This window comes from Carlito syrichta, unplaced genomic scaffold (genome assembly GCF_000164805.1).
Source record: "Carlito syrichta isolate Samal-C Ts95f unplaced genomic scaffold, Tarsius_syrichta-2.0.1 Scaffold301625, whole genome shotgun sequence".
Taxonomy (NCBI): Eukaryota; Metazoa; Chordata; class Mammalia; order Primates; family Tarsiidae; genus Carlito; species Carlito syrichta.
Genome location: NW_007245721.1, coordinates 490,518 through 509,735, shown reverse-complemented (window position 1 = coordinate 509,735; position 19,218 = coordinate 490,518). Strand labels below are relative to the sequence as shown.

The following is a 19,218-nucleotide window of genomic DNA, read 5'->3' as shown; positions in this document are numbered from 1 at the left end:
CATGCCCGGCTGATTTTTTGATTTATTGTAGAGATGAGGTCTCGCTACCTAGGCGGGTCTCAAACCCGTGGGCTCAGGCAATCCACTCACCTCAGCCTCCCAAAGGCACGGGATTACAGGCTGAGCCACCGAGCCCGGCTGAAAGTGTTTAGTTTTGTGAGAATTTACCAAATGCCTTCCAAAGTGGCTGCACCGTCTTGCATTCCCACCAGCAATGAATCAGAGTTCCTGTTGCTCCACATCTTCACCAGTGTTTGGTGGTGTCAGTGTTTGGCATCTTTTTAGTTTTTGAATTGCTAAGTTTTTGATTGCTTAAAGTTACTTAAAGACAGTAACTTTCATGTCTTTAAGCCAATAGAGATTAAAATATGTGGACCCATAGATGTATTCTAGTTTATTATGTTTCATTTCATTCTTTACTATATTGTCTCCAAAATAATAATATGAAGCTATTGTTACTACATAATACCCTAATAAATTATATTAGAAATAAACATTGGAAACTTTTTTGGACCGATAATCATATTACTACAAATAATAGCAAACACCCATTATATACTTCCTGACCCATCACTTATTTTTCCTAATGCCACTTAGTTCTCACAGAAACACTGAGAAATTTGTGTTACCATTTCCATAGTACAGACAAAGAAACGGAGGCTTAGGTTGGATAAGAACATGTTTGACCAAAGAGATGAATTTCTTAACTTGTTGAGTTAAAAAAAAAAATGAGGGCCAGTTCTGATAGTAAATTAATATATAAAATTAGATCAGGCTTTGTAACATAGTTTTGAGTTCTATAATTGATAAGACAAAAAAAAAAACCCACCAAAATTAAAACCAAAGTATTCTCAAGAATTGTTAAAAGAATTTTCAGTCGGGCTCGGTGGCTCAGCCTGTAATCCCGCGCCTTTGGGAGGCTGAGGTGAGTGGATTGCTGAGCCCGCGGGTTTAAGACCCGCCTGGGCAGCGAGACCTCATCTCTACAATAAATCAAAAAATCAGCCGGGCGTGGTAGCGCGTGCCTATAATTCCAGCTACTTGGAAGGCTGAGGCAGAAGGATTACCGGAGCCCAGCAGGTCAAGGCTGCGGTGGCTGGGAGCGGCCACTGCACTCCAATCTGGGTGACAGAGTGAGACTCCAACTCAAAAAAAAAAAAAAGAAAATAATAAAATTTCAAAATGTCTCCTATTATTCAGGAAATTCCAGGGGGGCTAACTGCTCTGTGTCTGGAACCAGGGTCAAAGACTAAATATCAGAACAAAAGGTGCTCCTAATGGCACTCCTCTCAGTTGGGAAATTGCAAAGGTTTTAGGAGCTCTGTGCCAGGAACTAGGGCAGAAACCAAATATATATATGTATATATATCTCAAACATTTATTTCATATAGTATTATGCTGCAATTGCAGTTTTTTCTTCATAAAATGGTAATAACATCTCAGAAAGTCGGTCCCAAAGACAAAACTCCAAAAAATAGTAAACCATGTGGAAGGAGACAGCCAACTCTTCAGAATAGCACCATGTCCACAAGAGACTGCCTTTTTAAGGCTACCTTGGGCTTGCACCAGCCCCAAGAAAATAGCCATTTTTCTCCCTCAGAGGAAACTTTGATAAATCATACTGTGATAAAAGTTCACTTTATAAAATGTTAAGCATGTACTTGCTTGTTCTCAGGCGCATTACCACCAAATGTTGATCATTCTTATTTTTATTTTCCCCCCAATTGATTTCTCTCAATCTGGGTATTTAACTTTTTTCTTGTTTGTTTGAGTCAGTCTCACTCTGTCACCCAGGCTGAAGTGCAGTGACATGCTCATGCCCACTGCAGCCTCCATCTGCTGGGCTCAGGTGATCCTTCCACCTTAGCCTTCCAAGTATCTGGAACTACAGGCACATGTCACCACACCTGCCTCATTTTTTTATTTATTGTAGAGATGAGGTTTCACCAAGTTGCCCAGGCTGGTCTCGAACCCCTGGGCTCAGGCGGTCCTCTCGCCTCGGCCTCCCAAAGTACTGGGATTACAGACTTGAGCCACCATTCCTGGCCTTAACTTTAGAATGTGTAAATCCCACCTTAGGGCTGGGAGTGACCTGGTGGAGACCTAGATTTGGGGCTCTCTGTGTCTTACACCTCTTGCCCTTTGGTGACTTCTCCTAGCCAGTGAGTTTAGGTTTTCAAGCCTCAATCACAGGGTTGGTCTGGATCATCTCTACAGTCCATATCAGTCCTGAGATGCCATGGTTGATGAGGCTAAAAGAGACAGTCATGGCCGGGTTCGGTGACTCAGCCTGTAATCCCATCACTTTGGGAGACTGAGGCGAGTGAATTGCCTGAGCCCGCAGGTTCAAGACCAGCGCAGGCAACTTGGTGGGACCTCATCTCTATACTAAATCAAAAAATGAGCCAGGGGTGGTACCATACGCCTATATTTCCAGATACTTGGAAGGCTGAGGCAGAAGGATTGCTGGAGCCCAGCAGGTCAATGCTGGGGTGACCGTGGGCATGCATGCTGCACTCCAGCCTGGGTGACAGAATGAGACTCCAACTCAAAAAAAAAAAGAGACGGTCATGACCAAGAGGTGCCTCGGCCACAGATGTGAGTGGCTGCCAGGTGCTTGTGGCAGAGGAGACTGAAGGCACCCACCGTCTCTACCATGCTCCTGCCACGAGGAGAGTGACAGCGTGTCCCAAAGATTAATACCCTTGTTTTTTCTTTTGAAATGCCTGTCATCTGGCCACACTACAGCCCACAGGCCCAATCTGTGTTATTGGAATAGCTGTGTCTCCAGCTGCTTTCATGCTCAGCAGAGGGCAGAGTAGTTGAGAGACTCTATGACCCAGAAAACCAAAAATATTTACTCTCTGACCCTTTGCAGAAAAAGTTTGCCTACCTCTGATCTAGCTTATTGTTCAAATGGCCGCAGTTGAAATTTGTTTAGGGATTCAGCTGCAGTTCTGGATCTGTGCAAGTCTTGTTAATCTTGTACATAATTTTTAAGCTCATTGTGAGTAAAGTAGAATGGGAGTGCTTTAAAATAGAGACACCTTGGGCTTCATCACAAAGCAGTGATGGAGCATTTTATTTTGTTTTTGTGTTGTTTGTTTGTTTGTTTTTGAGTCGAAGTCTCACTTTGTCTCTCAGGCTTGAGTGCAGTGGCACACTCATGGCCACCGCAACCTCAGCCTGCTAGGCTCAGGCAATCCTTCTGCCTCAGCCTTCCAAGAACCTGGAACTACAGGTATGCACCACCACACAGCTACTTTTTTGATTTATTGTAGAGATGAGATCTCACCATGTTGCCCTGGCTGGTCTTAAAACCGTGGGCTCAGGCAGTCCTCTTGCCTCTGCCTCCCAGAGTGCTGGGATTACAGGAATGAGCCACCACACCCAGCCTGTTTGTTTTTTGAGTACGAGTTTCACTCTGTTGCCCAGGCTGGAGTACAGTAGCACACTCACAGCCACCACAACCTTGACCTTATGGGCTCAGGTGATCCTTCCACCTCAGCCTTCCAAATAACTGGAACCACAGGTGTGCACCATCACGCCCAGCTAATTTTTTGATTTATTGTAGAGACGAGGTCTCACCAAGTTGCCCAGGCTGGTCTCAAACCCCTGGACTCAGGCATTCCTCTTGCCTTTGCCTCCCCAAGTGCTGGGATTATAGACATGAGCCACCACACCTGGTGAGCATTTTATTTTGACATGACAAAATTAAAAATTAAAAGCACATATTTTAAATTTCATTAACCACTGGCCTTTTAAGGATTTAAAAAGCAGTATTAGTGAAGCCTTTGAAAGGTGACTGAAATGCTAAGCTTGAGTTAGTACTGAAGGCCCCAGGAAGAGTAATTGGAGGGTTAAGGTCTCTCTGGTGGCTTTTTTCCGGTTTCAGGCTTCCCATTTTCCCCAAATTGGATGTTACCCTCCTGTCAGGCTGATAACAAGTGCTGATTCTATTTTGTACAGGTTTTTAGACACTTCCAAACAAGCCATAGGAATGCTGTTCATCCACTTTGCAAATGTATACCTAGCAGATCTCACTGAAGAGGACCCTTGTTCACTGTAAGTGGCCCGAATTGAGTGCAAATGTTTCCCAGCCCTTCATTGAAAATGTAGGCTGACCTTGCTTTTTGCTCCTGGTCCTGCTCCCTCTGGCTTGGGGAGAGGGTGCTCCCCTTTCTTCTTTGTGCTTCTCTGAGAGGCCACCTGGTGTGTGCTGTCTCTAAGCCCACATAGACAGTTCTCAGTTGGCTCATAGGGCTTTGCATGGTGACACTTGCACTGTGCGCTGGCTTTCTGCTAATCAATGCAGGTTCTGTCTTTTGATTTTTCTCATGTCTCCCAGTTTCCAAGCAACCTCTGTCAGAGAAGAATATGGCCTGCAGGAGTGTCTCTTTGCAGGAACCAGGACACATGGGGGCTTCTCTGTGGTGTCAGCCACTCAGGGTCAAAACTATTGTTGACCATCATTGGCTTTTTTGACCTAAAGACTATGATTTGTTCCATCTTATTACTGCAGTGTGCCTTTCACATAGCCCCCAGAGTAGTCTGTCTGCAGCCTTGATGCTGGCCTCATTGCTCACAGCATCTGAATGGTTCTTCTCTTAGCAGATGGTGTGGCAAAGGCAGCTCGTCCCCTTCATCCTGGCCCCAATTCCTGCCTTCTTTCATCCTTGCAGCAACCCTGCCATATCGATAACTTTGATTATCCCCATTTTACCATTGGGGAACTGAGGCACACAGAGGTTATACGTAACTTAAGTTTGCACAGCTCAGGGGTGATGGAGCCCAGCAGGTCTAGCTCCAAGGCCTGCATAGTGCTCTGCTGTCTGCCTGTCTCACCTATGGTTAGTATGGAGCACAGAACTTTCTATCTTTATTTCCAAGGCCCAGCACACAGTTGGCTCAGTAAATCTTAAGTGAGCGAATGAATGAACATAAGACTGTGTATATCAGGTGTCCTTGTTCTCACTTTCAAGATAGGTCTCAGGTGTGAGATGTACTCAACACCAATTAGATGTAAGTGTCTGAGAGTGGCCTCGCCTCAAGCCAAAGAGAAATTGCCTGGAAAGCAGTTGCTCTTTCTGCCATCTCTGGTCTGAGAGTGACCTCTTGTGATTTTAAAGAGGAAGGGCAGGCAGGAGAAACACTGCCTCCTCCCTCTTCACACTGGTTTCTGTGTTGCTCTGAGCCGAGCACTGGGTACATGCTCTGGGAGTGCTTTGCGTATAGCCAAAGCCCAGCCCTGAGATAGGAGTCTGTGAGTCTGCATCAAAGGTCTCAAACCTCAACAGCTCAAAAACTCACCACAGCTGTGTCTTGAACCTTATCTGCAAGGATTTCAGAGCTGTCTGGTGTCACAGGGTCCGTACCTGACCTGGTGACCTTGTCTCCTGCTTTGTCTCCTATAGAGAACTAGGACCTGTGGTCAGCAGTGCTCGACTGGATCTGGGTACAATGTCCTTGAGAGAGGGCAGTTGTGCAAGGGCCCTTTCCCTGGGGGGAAAAATTGTGTTAGACAGATGGAAACAGACCCTACAATAAAACATAGTCGGCCAGGCACAGTGGCTCACCCCTGTAATCTCACCACTTTGGGAGGCCAAGGTGGAATAACTGCTTGAGCCCAGGAGTTTGAGAGCAACTTAGGCAACAGAGCAAGACCTCATCTCTGCATAAAAATCAAAAAATTACTGTGAAGAGGTGTCTTGTGTCTATGGTCCCAGCTGTTCACTCTTGGGGCTGAAGGGGAAAGATCACCTGAACCCAGGAAGTCAAGGCTGTGGTGAGCTGTGATCATGCCAGGTCACTCCAGCCTGGGTGACGGAGTGAGACCCTAACTCAAACACATACACAATCAATGTTACATGCCTTCAGGACCTTCCTCTCCTTCTTCTTGTCACCTTGCCTTTTCCCGTGGGAAGTAAAGCTCTCTCTTTAAATGTAAAAATATTACTCACACTTAACTCCAGGTGGAGATGTGTGAGGGCCACATGGTCCTGCCCTCTTTGTCTGAGAAACCCCAGAGATCATTTTCTTGAACTGCTTGGGTCCAGCAGCACTGTTGGGGGCCTCGTGTGGGCTAGACTGTCAGAAAGCAAACAGAATTATTACACAGATTTTTTTTGTTGATAATTAAGTTCTTTTTTCCTGTTCATCTCCTTGGCTGTCTTCTATTGAGGCTTCACCTGACAGGAACTCTTGAAAGTTTTTTAAGCGTCTTTGTCCCACACACCCCACTCCAGTTGTTCAGCTGGAACACTAGCACATTGTTGAGGATGCACAGAAGTAAGAGCTGCACAGGCACGTGAAGACTACCAGCCCTCAGAACAGAGCCAGACAAATGCTGGGTCAGTTCCTCAGGCCACACCTTTGTCAGCCTTGACCTGTGACCCTGGGAAGCCCATGCTGAGGCCCGGCCCTGTGGCTTCTACCCCTGACCAAGTGTCCTGTCCTCACAGGTACCTCATCAACTTCCTCCTGGATGCCACTGTGGGCATGCTGCTCATCTATGTGGGGGTGCGTGCCGTCAGTGTCCTAGTGGAATGGCAGCAGTGGGAGTCCCTGCGCTTTGGCGAATATGGTAACGTGCCATGGAAATGGGGTAGGGTGTGGGGAGGGGTGCCGGGAGGTCTGCTCCTTGCCCCTTGCAGCCCATCAGGCAAACAAACCCAGAAAAGGCTGGGGAGCTGATGCTGTCTCCTCTGTGTGGTGAAGGGGCTGTCCTGGGGCCTAAGCACACTGTCCTGTGGGTGTAGGTGCTGCTTCACTGCTGAGGCTTTCACCTTATGGCAGAGTTGGTGGCAGGAGCCAGGAGACAATAGACTCAGGGAAGGGGCCAAACGTTTGCATCTTCTACCACAGGGCACTGATGATCCCACCTCCAGGGCCACCTCATTCTGCCAAGCTTCCCATAGAGCTCACACCACCTGTATACCATGTTAAAGAGATGTAGCCAGCTCTCATTTTGTGGAGATGTTTGGTAGGGAGGTGTCAAGCCCTGCCTTTCTGTTGCACATCTCTGCTTGTTCTGTCACTGGGCCATTCCTCTGGCAGAGTGGTGCTCATACAGCCAGTTCTGGAGGGTACATCCCCTCCGGGGCCAAGTTTCCTTGCTGTCTCCCAACTGTGGGCTCATGCCTAACCCAGCAACTGGCATGTACCCTTCACCAGTAACACAAGGTCCATTCTCACTCGGAGACACAGCTTAAAGTGGGTCACTTGTAGATGCTGGTTCAGCTGTGGTCCACTATCATCTCAGACCCCATGGAATACAGCTTGGGTGGGAAGCTGCCTTGGTGCTGGCTCTGAGGACAAGAAACAGATGTGGCCTCAGTAGGGCTACTGGTGAGGGGCCTTCTCCAGGCCCTCACTACCCTCTGGGGTCTCAGGGCAAGGTTAAGGTGTAGCATTAGCTCTTTCTTGCCTTCACAGCTGAACCCTGCTGTCTGCAGGCAGGCGCTCCTCTTCTCAGTTGGAGAATTCTTTTCCATGAGGGGGCACACAGACAAGAAGGAGGAAATGTGAATGGAACACTGGATCCCCACTCTGCCTTCCTGGTCATACTTCCCAAAGAGCTTATGGCTCTGGGCCAAAGGGTCACTCACTCGTAGAGAGCTGAAGATTCACAAGGGACTGACAGTTTAAAAGGGGAACCAATTTGTGGAGCTGACTGTGAGTGCCTGGAGTATTTCTAGAAATCTTAAGTAATTGTTTGTCTCCGTTGAGGGGAGATGAACTCAGGGGATAGCTTTTCTTAGCCCCGTTACTTGATGCCTGATGAGTCACTGACTTAAGATAGTGTCCAGCACACAGCGTGTGCCTCCTGTGGCTCCAGGAAAGTCTTCTGAAAAGCTCCTAGTCATCAGTTCCTCAGCTTGCAGGACAGAAATGGACCACAGCACATGTGGACCAGTGCAGCATCATCTTCATTTATAGAATAGGCATCCAAAGGAGTTAAGTGACACATGAAGCTCACCCAGGCATTACATGGTGGGGGAGCCTCAGGCCCCTAGCACCAGGGCACCTAAAGCTTCCCACCTCCTCCACAGACAGTACTCACAGCTACTCCTGTGCTGTTGAAGTCCCATTTGGAAGGCAGGGCTCTCTATTCACCTGTAGCTGAGTGCTGAGGTAGCTTTACCACAGTCAGTTATGTACCACTTAGTAACCTGGGAGTGGGGCTCGGGTCTTGTCCTGATATGCTAGGCATGATGTTACCACCTTTTCCCAAGGCATGATGTTACCACCTTTTGCCTGCATCCCCATGTGTAGATCAAACGGAAGAAGGCAGTGGTTGTGTTTGAGCCTCTTCCTCACCTGCCTCGGCCACTGCTCTATGGGCCATCCTGCCACTGGGAAACAGAGTTTGGGAAACAGAGTTCCAGCCAGAATGTCTCCAGATAAAGCTGTACTTTATCAAGGACCATTTGGAGTCTTCCCTCCCCAGGCTGAGGAAGAAGAACTTATCTCCTCAGTTACCTGTTGTTTTCCGTTTCTGTCCATTTCTATTGTTTTCTTTTTTTTTAATAATCGATATTTTTTATTTTGATATTGTGGGGTACAGTCAAGGGTTAGGTATACAAATATGCTTCATTCAGGCCCCCTTGTTGATAATTAGTGTCTCATTTCTATTGTTTTCTATTGCTGCTGAACAAATTACCATAGACTTCATGGCTTAGAACAATACAAATTGATTATGTTGCAGATTTTTGTTCAGAAATTCAACAGGAGTCACACTGGGTTAAAATCAAAGTGTCAATAGGGCAGGCTTCTGGTGGCTTTAAGGAGATTGTTTTTTTGCACTTTCCAGCCTCTAGAGGCCACTTGCATGCCTTGGCTCATGGCCCCTTTCTCTGTCTTGAAAGCCAGCAGCATGCTGGGCTCCGTGGCTCAGCCTGTAATCCCACGCCTTCGGGAGGCTAAGGTGAGTGTATTGCCTGAGCCCGCGAGTTCGAGACCCGCCTGGGCAGTGAGACCTCATCTCTACAATAAATAAATAAAAAATCAGCCAGGCGTGGTAGCGCGCGCCTGTAATTCCGTCTACTTGGAAGGCTGAGGCAGAAGGATCGCTGGAGCCCAGCAGGTCGAGGCTGCGGTGGCCGGGAGCGGCCACTGTACTCCAGTTTGGGTGACAGAGTGAGACTCCAACTCAAAAAAAAAAAAAAAAGAAAGCCAGCACCAGTAGGCTGGGTTCATCTCACATCTCATTCCTCTAACCCCCTGCCCCCTCCTTCCACTTTTTTTTTTTTTCAGTCAGTCTCATTTTATCACCCAGTCTGGAGTGCAGTGGCATGAACAGGGCTCACCACAGCCTTGACCTTGGGTTCAGGCATTCCTTCTGCCTCAGCTTTCCAAGTAGTTGGAACTACAGGTGCACACCACCACACCTGGCTAGTTTTTTTATTTATTGTAGAGATGAGGTCTTGCTAAGTTGCCCAGGCTGGCCTCAAACCCTGGATCAGGCAGCTCTCTTACCTCTGCCTTCCAAAGTGCTGGCGTTACAGGCATAAGCCACCATGCCTGGCCTTCCTTCTACTTTAAAGCGGTCCTGTGATTACATTGGCCACACCTGAACACTCCAGATATGCTCCCCATCTTAAAGTCAGCTGATTAGCAACCTTAATTCCATTTGCAGCCACAGTTCCCCTTTTGCTATGTAATGTTACACATTCTCAAACTCCAGGATGTCTTAGCAGGGCTGCTGTTCTACCTACCACACCTGTTCATCTTTCATGCTTTTGAGGCAGTAATTCCGTGTAGGCCCCACAGCTCTCTTCTTTAGTAAATGAAGAAGACTGGCTTGTTTTCTAGGCAGCTTCTTTTGTTCCTAGAAGAGAAGGTCATGAGAAGAAGGACATGGGACTCAGGGATATAAGCCACACAGCCCTGAGGGGTGAGCCCAGATCCAAGTGATACGTGGCGTTGCATTCTGGTGACCAGGTCACTGTCTCCCACACAGAAGCCCTGAAACAAGGTCTGTATCCCATGGGCATGGTGCTTCATGGGATTTGTTGCCCATCCCTATCCAAATGCTCCCTTCCAGAAGCCTCTTGCTGCAGATGTGTTCTCACTTTTTGGCTTCTATTCCTGTGACTTATCCTGAGGGAATAATTCAACACAGACAAAACACCCATAGCTGAAGTTGTCTGTGGCAGTACAAAGCAGGACACTGACACTTCCCGGCATGTCTGTCCTTTAAAAATGAGCCCATGAGGACCATTTGAAAGACTCTCAAGTGAAACAGGAATCAGGAAACTAACCAGCACACGTGCATTCCTCCTGACTGTGGCTGCATGTGATCTGGGTACACTGGAGGAAGTGATGTGCTAGAGTGGGATTAGAGACACTTGTTGTCTTTTTTCCGCCATGTTTCCAAACTGTGTTATTTTAGTGTCTAAATGAAAAAAGAGGCAGCTGCAGCTAAGTTGTGCAGCAGAAACCCAGAGGCAAACAGGAAGAATAGCACTTTCCTCTTTTGTCAGCCACTTAAAACTGATGAGCAAATGGAGTGAGCATGCTGAGTGAGCAGACATCCTTGGATAGTAAATACATGGTCCCAAACATGCCCAACCCACCAGAGAGATTTCCTAGTAGTGCTTTCTGTCTGACTATCCCCAAACCTAATGGCTTTTCACAAATATTTTCCTCTGTTGTTTTTAAGAACTTTTCTTAGTAAGGTCAGCTGACTTACTGAAAGGAAAAGAGTTGCAAAACCCTATTGACAATCTAGCAAAGAGGGATTGTGCGCCTGAATTGTTTTGTTTTGTTTTGTTTTGTTTTGTTTTTGCCCAAATGTCTCTTATCCCATAAGTGAAAGTAGAAAGGAAGATCTTAGAAGAGGTGACTGATGTGTTTCTGCATACTTTTTGCCACACTTCTCCCAGGGTTTTCCAGAAAAGGGAATGACTGGTGTTTTGTCCATTACAACTACATAAAGGCATTCACTTGCACTTCTACTGCGTGCAGCTGGCAGGCTCAGGCAGGGCTGGGGCCTCCAGTTCCAGTGCCTGAACAGGGATTGTTACGGAAACAGGAGGACCAGATGAGATTTCTGGAGATTTCTCTTTGGGCCAAGATCTCTTCTCACAGCCTGGATTAGGACGCTTACCTCCCCGAAAATGTTACCCTCCACCATGTCTTCTGGCCAGCCATGGTCAGGCGGCCTGACAGAGCTGCCTCCCCACACCCTACTCTCCCCTGGGTTCTTCACATCACAGGATTGTTTGCTAGAGGGGCTGGTCTTCCACTCATCGAGTCCCTTTGAAGCAGGGCCTGAGTGTCCTCCAGCTTGGACTGTTGGGTTCTCCGGTTTCTAAAGTTTGGTGACTGAAGGGATCGCAGATAGACCTTTGTCACAACCCCAGGCCTTAGCCCATCACTCCCTCCTCCTTTCCCTGAGGACTTCTCTTCCTTGTCCCTGACCAGGGAGTTTGGGATGACCCATACTCCTCCAGAGTCAGATTTCTGCTCTCCGGGCTGAGGCCATCAGACATGGCCAGGGAGTTGGGTAAGGGGTGGGAGGCGGGAGACAAACAAAGAGGTTGAGTGATGCTTCGTCATCTACAAACGTCAGCCCGCCCATGGATGGAGGGAAGGAGGCGTAGCCCCACAGTTACAGGAAAAATCAACAATAGATAATAATAGTAGTCTTGCTTAACACCACTTCTACTGCCAGCAGACAAAAAGAACCACCCTTTCTAAGCTCTAGCAGTGAGCACATACTTACTTTAGGGCCTTTTAATTCTTAGTATCTCTTAAAGGCCATTGGGGTATCTTCAAATTAGGAGTTCTCTGATTTTACTTAAAACACTCATTTGTCTGTTAGAGATGAGGTAATTTTTAGGGCCTTAGAGGCTCATTATGTACCATTAGATCCAGGTTTCTGGGGTATGAGTGGGGGTATGAGGACTCACTCGGGGAGTGGGGTGGGGGCTTCGTATCACCCCAGCACCTCGGCTGGTTTCATGTGACTCAGCATCTACCTGTCCCTGCAGGAGACCCTCTGCAGTGTGGAGCCTGGGTCGGGCAGTGTGCTCTTTACATCGTGATCATGATTTTTGAAAAGTCTGTCGTCTTCATCGTCCTTCTAATACTTCAGTGGAAAAAGGTTTGCCTCTTGTCCCTGCTCTGGCAGCTCCTTGCCAAGTGAAGCAAACAGCACTTCCTCCCACACCGCCCACACACCCTAACCCCATTGGAAAATGAACCTTGTTTTCTGTTTTACTCCATGAATGTACCCTGGATTTGGTCTGACGTGGCAGCTGCTTAAAAGAGCATTAACAGCCGGGTTCGGTGGCTCAGCCTGTAATCCCGCGCCTTTGGGAGGCTGAGGTGAGTGGATTGCCTGAGCCCGCGGGTTCGAGACCCCCCTGGGCAATTTGGTGAGACCTCATCTCTACAATAAATCAAAAAATTAGCCGGGCATGGTAGCGCGCGCCTGTAGTTCCAGCTACTTGGAAGGCTGAGGTGGAAGGATCGCTGGAGCTCAGCAGGTCAAGGCTGCGGTGGCCGGTAACATGCCACTGCACTCCAGCCTGGGCGACAGAACTCAAAAAAAAAAAACAAAAGAGTATTAACTTGTTTTTTCTTTTATTTAGCATCCATCCACTTCACTTATGTGAATATCTCTCTAGATTAAGCCTTGGGGTATATAAAGCTGATGAAATGCAGTCTCTGCCCTCAGAATGCTTACCATCCGATGTTAGTTTTCAGGCCTTGCAACTGTAGTGTTTATCCATTTGCAGTGTCCTCCTCACACACTTCTCTTGGCTAATAGTTTAACTGAGCCGTTGGTACCTGGGGCAGCTTCCACAATCTGTGACCACCAATGAGTTGGTGTCCTGGCCTGTCCCGCCTCTGCCCTTTGACCCCGGTGCTGCACAGATAAGCCTCTATTGCTCATCTCCTCTGTACACTCACACGAGACCAGCCAGAAACCTTTGAGAACAAGTGGCTCAGATCTTGGCCTCCCTTTGGTTTTATTTGAGGCTGGATTTTGTTTTTTGAATAAATAAGCCAAGGCTTTCAGAGCTGTTGACTTCTCAGAGGTGGTTGGGATTCAGGATTTCTGTTAGAAAGTGGGTGTCACCATGTTGCTGGTGTCTATAATGAGCATCCTCCATTGAGTTTACCCCTCAACCCTCTGAAACCCACTGTGCTTTGCAAGTCTACATGCTACTAAAGCACCAACTGCTCAACATGATCACCAAGGAGCCCCTCACTGACAGTCACATCTGGGAACCATGCATTTCTGGGGATGAGGTGCTGTTCCCGTTGGGCTCTGGGAGAAGTGTCTAAGCCAAGCCCCCCTCAGGGCCTGTGGGCACTGCCTGTCACAGGCACTTTTTCTGTGGCCTCTTTCCACCTCACTGAGTCTGCTTCTCTCCACAGGTGGCCCTCCTGAATCCCATTGAAAACCCAGACTTGAAACTGGCCATCGTCATGCTGATCGTGCCCTTCTTTGTCAACGTCAGTGCCATGTCGCATATTTTATCCTGGTTTGTGCCCTGTTTTCCGGGGTTCCTGTTCAGAGTTCTGAGCCTGGCAGGAAACTCACCATATAGTCCTCAGGTCTTTCTGTGTGACCATTTGCCACTTTCCCACCCCATCCCTAGGTGGGATTGCTCCATTAAAAGGCAGATCCCCACACCAAGGCTCCTGCACAAGATGGAGGGTCCTGGAAACTTTGTCTCTCCCTTCCTGCCACCAAGGGGCCCACCCCATGTCTGGCGCTGACTTCTACATCAGGATCATTTCAGATGTACTCCAGCTATCTGTTCCTGACCACAGTTCTCAAAGAGAAACTCAGGAGCACAATGGTTAGAAATTAGGAAGTAGAAGAAATGGTGAAGGAACCTGGGACAAACACATGACGGCAGAATGTGCCGGCCACTCTCATGGAGTTGTGGAGTCTCGGAGGCTCGGAGTCTCATGGCCCACTGATTACTGAAACAAAAACTCCTCAGCATGAATAGGTCCAGGACTTTCTGCCCATTCTCAGATAAGAAAAATGAAACAAAGGAACTAGAGATCAGGAATCTCTTTCTAAGCTTCTGGGAGTTAGAAGGGGGGATGGATGGGGTTTTTCCCTCTGGAGTTCTGGATTTTGTAACCTAGAATGAGGACTAGTGGATATGGAGGCTGCTCTGTTTTGCTTTGAAATATGGCTTATCGCCAGGCTCAGTGGCTCAGCCTGTAATCCCGCGCCTTTGGGAGGCTGAGGTGAGTGGATTGCCTGAGCCCGCGGATTCGAGACCCGCCTGGGCAGGCGAGACCTCATCTCTACAGTAAATCAAAAAATCAGCTGGGCATGGTAGTACGTGCCTGTAATTCCGGCTACTCAGAAGGCTGAGGCTACTCAGGGAGGCCGGAGCCCAGCAGGTCGAGGCTGCGGTGGCTGGGAGTGGCCACTGCACTCCAGTCTGGGTGACAGAGTGAGACTCCAACTCAAAAAAAAAAAAAAGAAAAATGGCTTATCCTGGAGTAACCTGCACATTTCCTTTCTGCAGGCTTTCATGTTTTGGGTAGTGGACAATTTCCTCATGAGAAAGGGGAAGACGAAAGCTAAACTAGAAGAAAGGGGAGCCAACCAGGACTCAAGGAACGGAAGCAAGGTCCGTTACCGGAGAGCTGCATCTCACGAGGAGTCTGAATCTGAGGTAAGGCCTCCCTGACTCTTAGGGCTTGAGCCATCATACCCCTAGCCCACGGAGTCTCTGGTCTTATGTTTGTATCTGGCCTTCCCTTTAGTGCTGAGTCACAGTGCTAGCCAAAGGGAGGGAGAAGAAGCTGAGCCAAAGAGCAGCAAGGGCACAGACTGCTCCTGTCCAGCCAGGACCCATTCCTGCTGTCCCTTGGGCCTTCCTAGAGCCGGAGGGTAGAGCATGTGGGGTGGCTTGCCTCCAACAGGCAGTGGAGACAGACAGGAGAGGGAATAGTTACCTTGTTCCAGGAAAGCTGGCAGGGACCCTCATGAGCTTAATGGTTGACCTTCAAGCATTAAGGTGTTTGAATCCCTGACCACCACTAAAGAGCAAGGGAAATGTTGACTAAGCCAGCCAGAAAATTCTAAAATATAGCAGTAACCAGGCCTCACAGGAGGAACCTCATCTCCCCTTATTTTCTGGTCTCCTAAGTTACAGATTTAGACCTCAGGAAAGAGTGGTGGTCATGAACAACAGCATCAAGGCCAGGATATGTGTCTGGCAGCCCCATGGCACTCACTCCATGTCTGTGTGCTGTAGGGTGAAGCGGGGCCAGTTCATGGGCAGCCTGGGAAACTCCTACGATATGCTGAGCTTGTGTGCAGGTGGGAGCTACAGAAACGGCTAAGACTAACACCTTCACCCAAGAGGCCTTCAGATTTGTGGATGCATAAACAGCTTGTCTTAACAGTACAGCATGTTCTAAGATGGAGGCCTGAGCAAAACCCTGCCAGGACCCCAGAACAGTCCCAGGAGGGAGTTTTGGAAAATGAATAGATGAGTAGGGCAGAGGGTACACCTGCATCTTCTCTGGGTTTGTGTCCCTAGTTTCTGCCGGGGCCTGTCAGGTTGTGAGAGCTTGAGTCACAGTGCCTGTCATTAGATGAATGACAGACTCCATTATAGGCAGAAGCAGTGGCTCATGAACCTCCACAGTCAGGTGGTTTGGCATCTGGGTAAAGTGTGAGATTCTCTGTGATCAGAGTAGCGTGCATTCTGGAGCATAGGATGGGATGACAAGAAGTGAGGCACAGGCACTGTCTGAGCTAGTTGGGCAAGGTGCTTTGTGGTCTAGGATGAGGCACTGGGATGTACTCATACAGGCAGTGGAGGCCAGTGAGTGTTTAATCAGGGTACTGAGACTGGAGGCAGGAGGCCCTGTAGAGGAGAGGTGGTGAGACTGTTTGCCCTGCCCCTACAGTAGAAGGAGTGCATGTTCCTCTGCACAGGGCTTTGGACCTCTTGATCCTGGCATAGATTCTAACCTTTCTCTGGCAGGTGGCATTGCAGGTGGGCAGGGGATGAGAGTGTTTGCCCTGGCTACCCCGGCAGTATGACTGAGCCGTCCCAGGAACTCAGAAGAACAAAGTGCTAGCATTTGTCTTCAGATGTTATAAAGTTGGTTTAAAGCAGCCACTCGGAAACCCTCTGCCTTATGTGTGCCCACAAATGTTTTCTTTTCCTTTTGAAAGAGGCTTATCAGACTGCTTCTGCCATACTTAAGGCTGCCTCAAGGGCTTAGAACTCCATGTGTCAAGCCTGGATGACATTGGGCTGCAAGTCCCTGCTGAGTTTGCTCTAGTGGGGGTTGGTTGCAGCATAGGGGCGGATGGAGAAGTGGGGAATATTAGCTGAGGAAGGGGTCTGTCAACTCAACACTAGCCTCAGTAGGCCCTGAATGTACCTAGGGTGAATGCAGTCTGTAGTGGGTCAGCATGTCTCATTGTGTAAAAGGAGCCCCTCCACCTCCTCTTTTAAAGAAACCTGAGACCTGAGGCTTCCTCATGGGGCACAGGGTCCAGGAAGGTGAATGAAGAAGGTTCTGCTGGCAGTGACTCAGACCCTGCCTCTCTACTACCTCAGATCCTGATCTCAGCTGACGACGAGATGGAGGAGTCCGACATGGAGGAGGACCTCCGCAGACTAACCCCCCTCAAGCCCATGAAGAAAAAGAAGCACCGCTTCGGGCTGCCTGTATGACACATTCCCATGCTGGGGGTGATGGGCTGGGCCCAGCTGGCCACCGGGGTACAGAGGTCACCCCGCAGCATCGTTCCTTCCCTCCTTTCTCTGCCCTTCCTCTTCTACCTCTACTCCTCTTGCTGTCTTTGCCCGCTCTCTACCCACTCCCAGACTACTGTGACTTAAAGAGGGAAGAGGAACCAGCGCCCAAGGGGTCTGCAGGTGGCTGGAGGTCCCCACTAAGTTGCACTACAAACACTGACCAAATATGCAAGGAAGGAGTTTTGTTTGTTTTGTCCTGAGCAGGTTGTGAGGGACCTGAGGCCCCTGCCCTGTGTCTGACTGGGTGGCAGGTGGAAGAAAACACAGGCACACATAGAGTGCAGGTGGCTCCTCTCACCGAGGCTGCGAGGAGTGTGAATTTGGGGCTGAAAGTCACTCACTGACCAAGTTGGAACTGAATGCTTTCTTATTCGAAATGGCTTTTGTAACTATTGATTTCTGAAGCCAGTTTTATGAGCTGTGACAGTGTTACTGGTTTTTGAGTATGTGTTTATTTCCTACAAAGTACCTGTGGGACTAATGGGCAAAACAGAGATTTTTAAGTCTTCCGTATACTGTTTGACTTTTATATTTTTAAGTTATATTTTCATACTATTGTATTTAAAAACTCTTTTTAATCCCCAAAGAAATGGGTTTATTTGCCTTTCATGGGGTGTGAGCTGGTGGGAGGAAAATGTCGGGATTTTTTTACTTGGAATATTGTTAGGTGAGATCCTACAATAATATGAGGTAAATGATCCCAGTTAGGGAAGGAGGATGGCCCTTATCTGGAATGAGCAAACCCAGTGGTTCTGTGAAAGGCCTGAGCATGGGGCAGCTGGCCTGGATGTAGATCTGGGAGCCCCAGGAGCATGGAACAAGAAGGACTCTGCCCAGGGCCCACGAGCTCTGACAATTTTCTGGCAGGTTAGAGGTCTTAGTTAAATTTAACTGAGAGAGTACCCTATGAGGTCTTTGGGTCCAGAGGAATCAAGACTACCAGGCCTCTTCTGTGTGTTTTCTGCCTCTCTGTAGAGCCTCCAGTTCTCCAGTTTAAAACGGTCTCAGCCTCTTTGCCTCCCCTGCTACAACCTTCAGAGCCAGCCCTGGACCCACCAGGACTTCCTTTCTTGCTGCCTTGGTGTACCTGTCATCCTAGTGTCCTCTACTCATTTTGCACAGCAGTCTGGAGAATGTCTGCCTGACACAGTGATCCTGTTTCTCACGTCCTCCAAAGCTGAGGTGTCTGGGATGGGTAGGGGTAAGAAAGCTCATTCTCTAAACCCATAGGCAGGATTAGGTGCTTCTAGGCTATGTCCCCTCCTTGGGGGTTACCCCCACTTCTCAGCATGGCCACAGACCCCTGTGGCTTTGGGAGTTTGCTGAGTGGCGATGGAATAGGCTTACCCTGAAAAGTTTCCCGGCTGTGGAAGCAGCAAGGTCAAGCCACCAGTGGTTTGTCAAGCCAAGAGGCAGCTGTGGATATTTAGGAGTAGAGAACCACACCACTAAGGTGCCAGCTGGAAGGGAGACAGACTGGGCTTCAAGTGAGACAAGTGCAGGGGAGGCCACTCTACTTAGAACCTTCCTTTTAGACCTGCAAAAACATGTTTTACTTAAGCACATTGAGTTTGAATTGTGGCATGTGAGCCCAGCTGCTAAACCAGCCACACTGGGATTGTCCTCTGCCTGTCCTGGACTTGGGGGCAAGCCTTGGAGAACCTTCTCAGCTCATCTTCTGTCAGGAGTGCAGAGCCAGAGGTCTGGGAGGAGCAGGGACTGAAACTGCAGTAGAAGGTGACTGTGCTAGTGGGAGCTTCGCAGCCAGAGAGGAGGGGCAGGCCAGGTGGTACCTGAACATGGAGTCTTGTGGGTCTCCCATTGCTCCTGCCCTCATTTCCTCTCTTCGCTTCTCCCATCCCATGTCCGTTGTAGTGAGTCTTTCCCTGATGGTTCTCTAGTGGAAAAGAGTGGCTGGAGGTAGGCCATATTGAATCGAATTTGGGAAGACCAGGACTGACTTTCCTGGTAGGATGACCAATTCCTTGTGGCATCGGTGACTCAGTTATAATTCCTCCCCTCCTGTTTCATTTTGATTTGAACAACCTGTGCATGCAGCTGTTTCTTCCATCTTCCTGGATCTTGGAATCAGAGCTTCATTTTCAGTCTTGAGCTCCTAATGTTCCAAACCGTGGGTGAGGGGTGGGAGAGCCATAATCTGTGAAAGATGCAAACTCTGGGTTATGTAGACTTCAGATGGTCTCACGTGAAGGCTTGTCCCAGCACCTAATGAGCAGTGGGATTGGGGAACAAAGAGGTAGCTGATGAGTGATGGTTTTCCCCTGTATCCTAATTTTCAGAAAGGACTTTAGTCTCTGAGCTGCAGCTGTGTAGTTAGCTGGCTAACTAGAGGATAGAGATCTAACAGGGTGTCTGATCTTAGGGGGCCTCCTGGTGTGTGAGCTTGGACAGCGTGGCTCTCATGTTTGGCCTTTCCTTCCTCCTTTGT

At 48.6% G+C, this 19,218-nt stretch overlaps 1 protein-coding gene across 1 annotated transcript in view; it reads left to right on the top strand.

Annotated features, from left to right (window-relative positions):
- Nucleotides 1–17,282, top strand: part of LOC103257250 (store-operated calcium entry regulator STIMATE) — a 60,952-nt gene extending 43,670 nt beyond the window's left edge. Inside the window, exons 3-8 of the mRNA XM_008054981.2 lie at nucleotides 3,970–4,065; nucleotides 6,462–6,583; nucleotides 11,997–12,109; nucleotides 13,393–13,470; nucleotides 14,511–14,660; nucleotides 16,569–17,282. Of these exons, the coding sequence (XP_008053172.1) occupies nucleotides 3,970–4,065; nucleotides 6,462–6,583; nucleotides 11,997–12,109; nucleotides 13,393–13,470; nucleotides 14,511–14,660; nucleotides 16,569–16,685 (676 nt within the window). The 3' untranslated portion in view covers nucleotides 16,686–17,282. The remainder of the gene's footprint in view (nucleotides 1–3,969; nucleotides 4,066–6,461; nucleotides 6,584–11,996; nucleotides 12,110–13,392; nucleotides 13,471–14,510; nucleotides 14,661–16,568) is intronic.
- The last annotated feature ends 1,936 nt before the right edge of the window (nucleotides 17,283–19,218 follow it).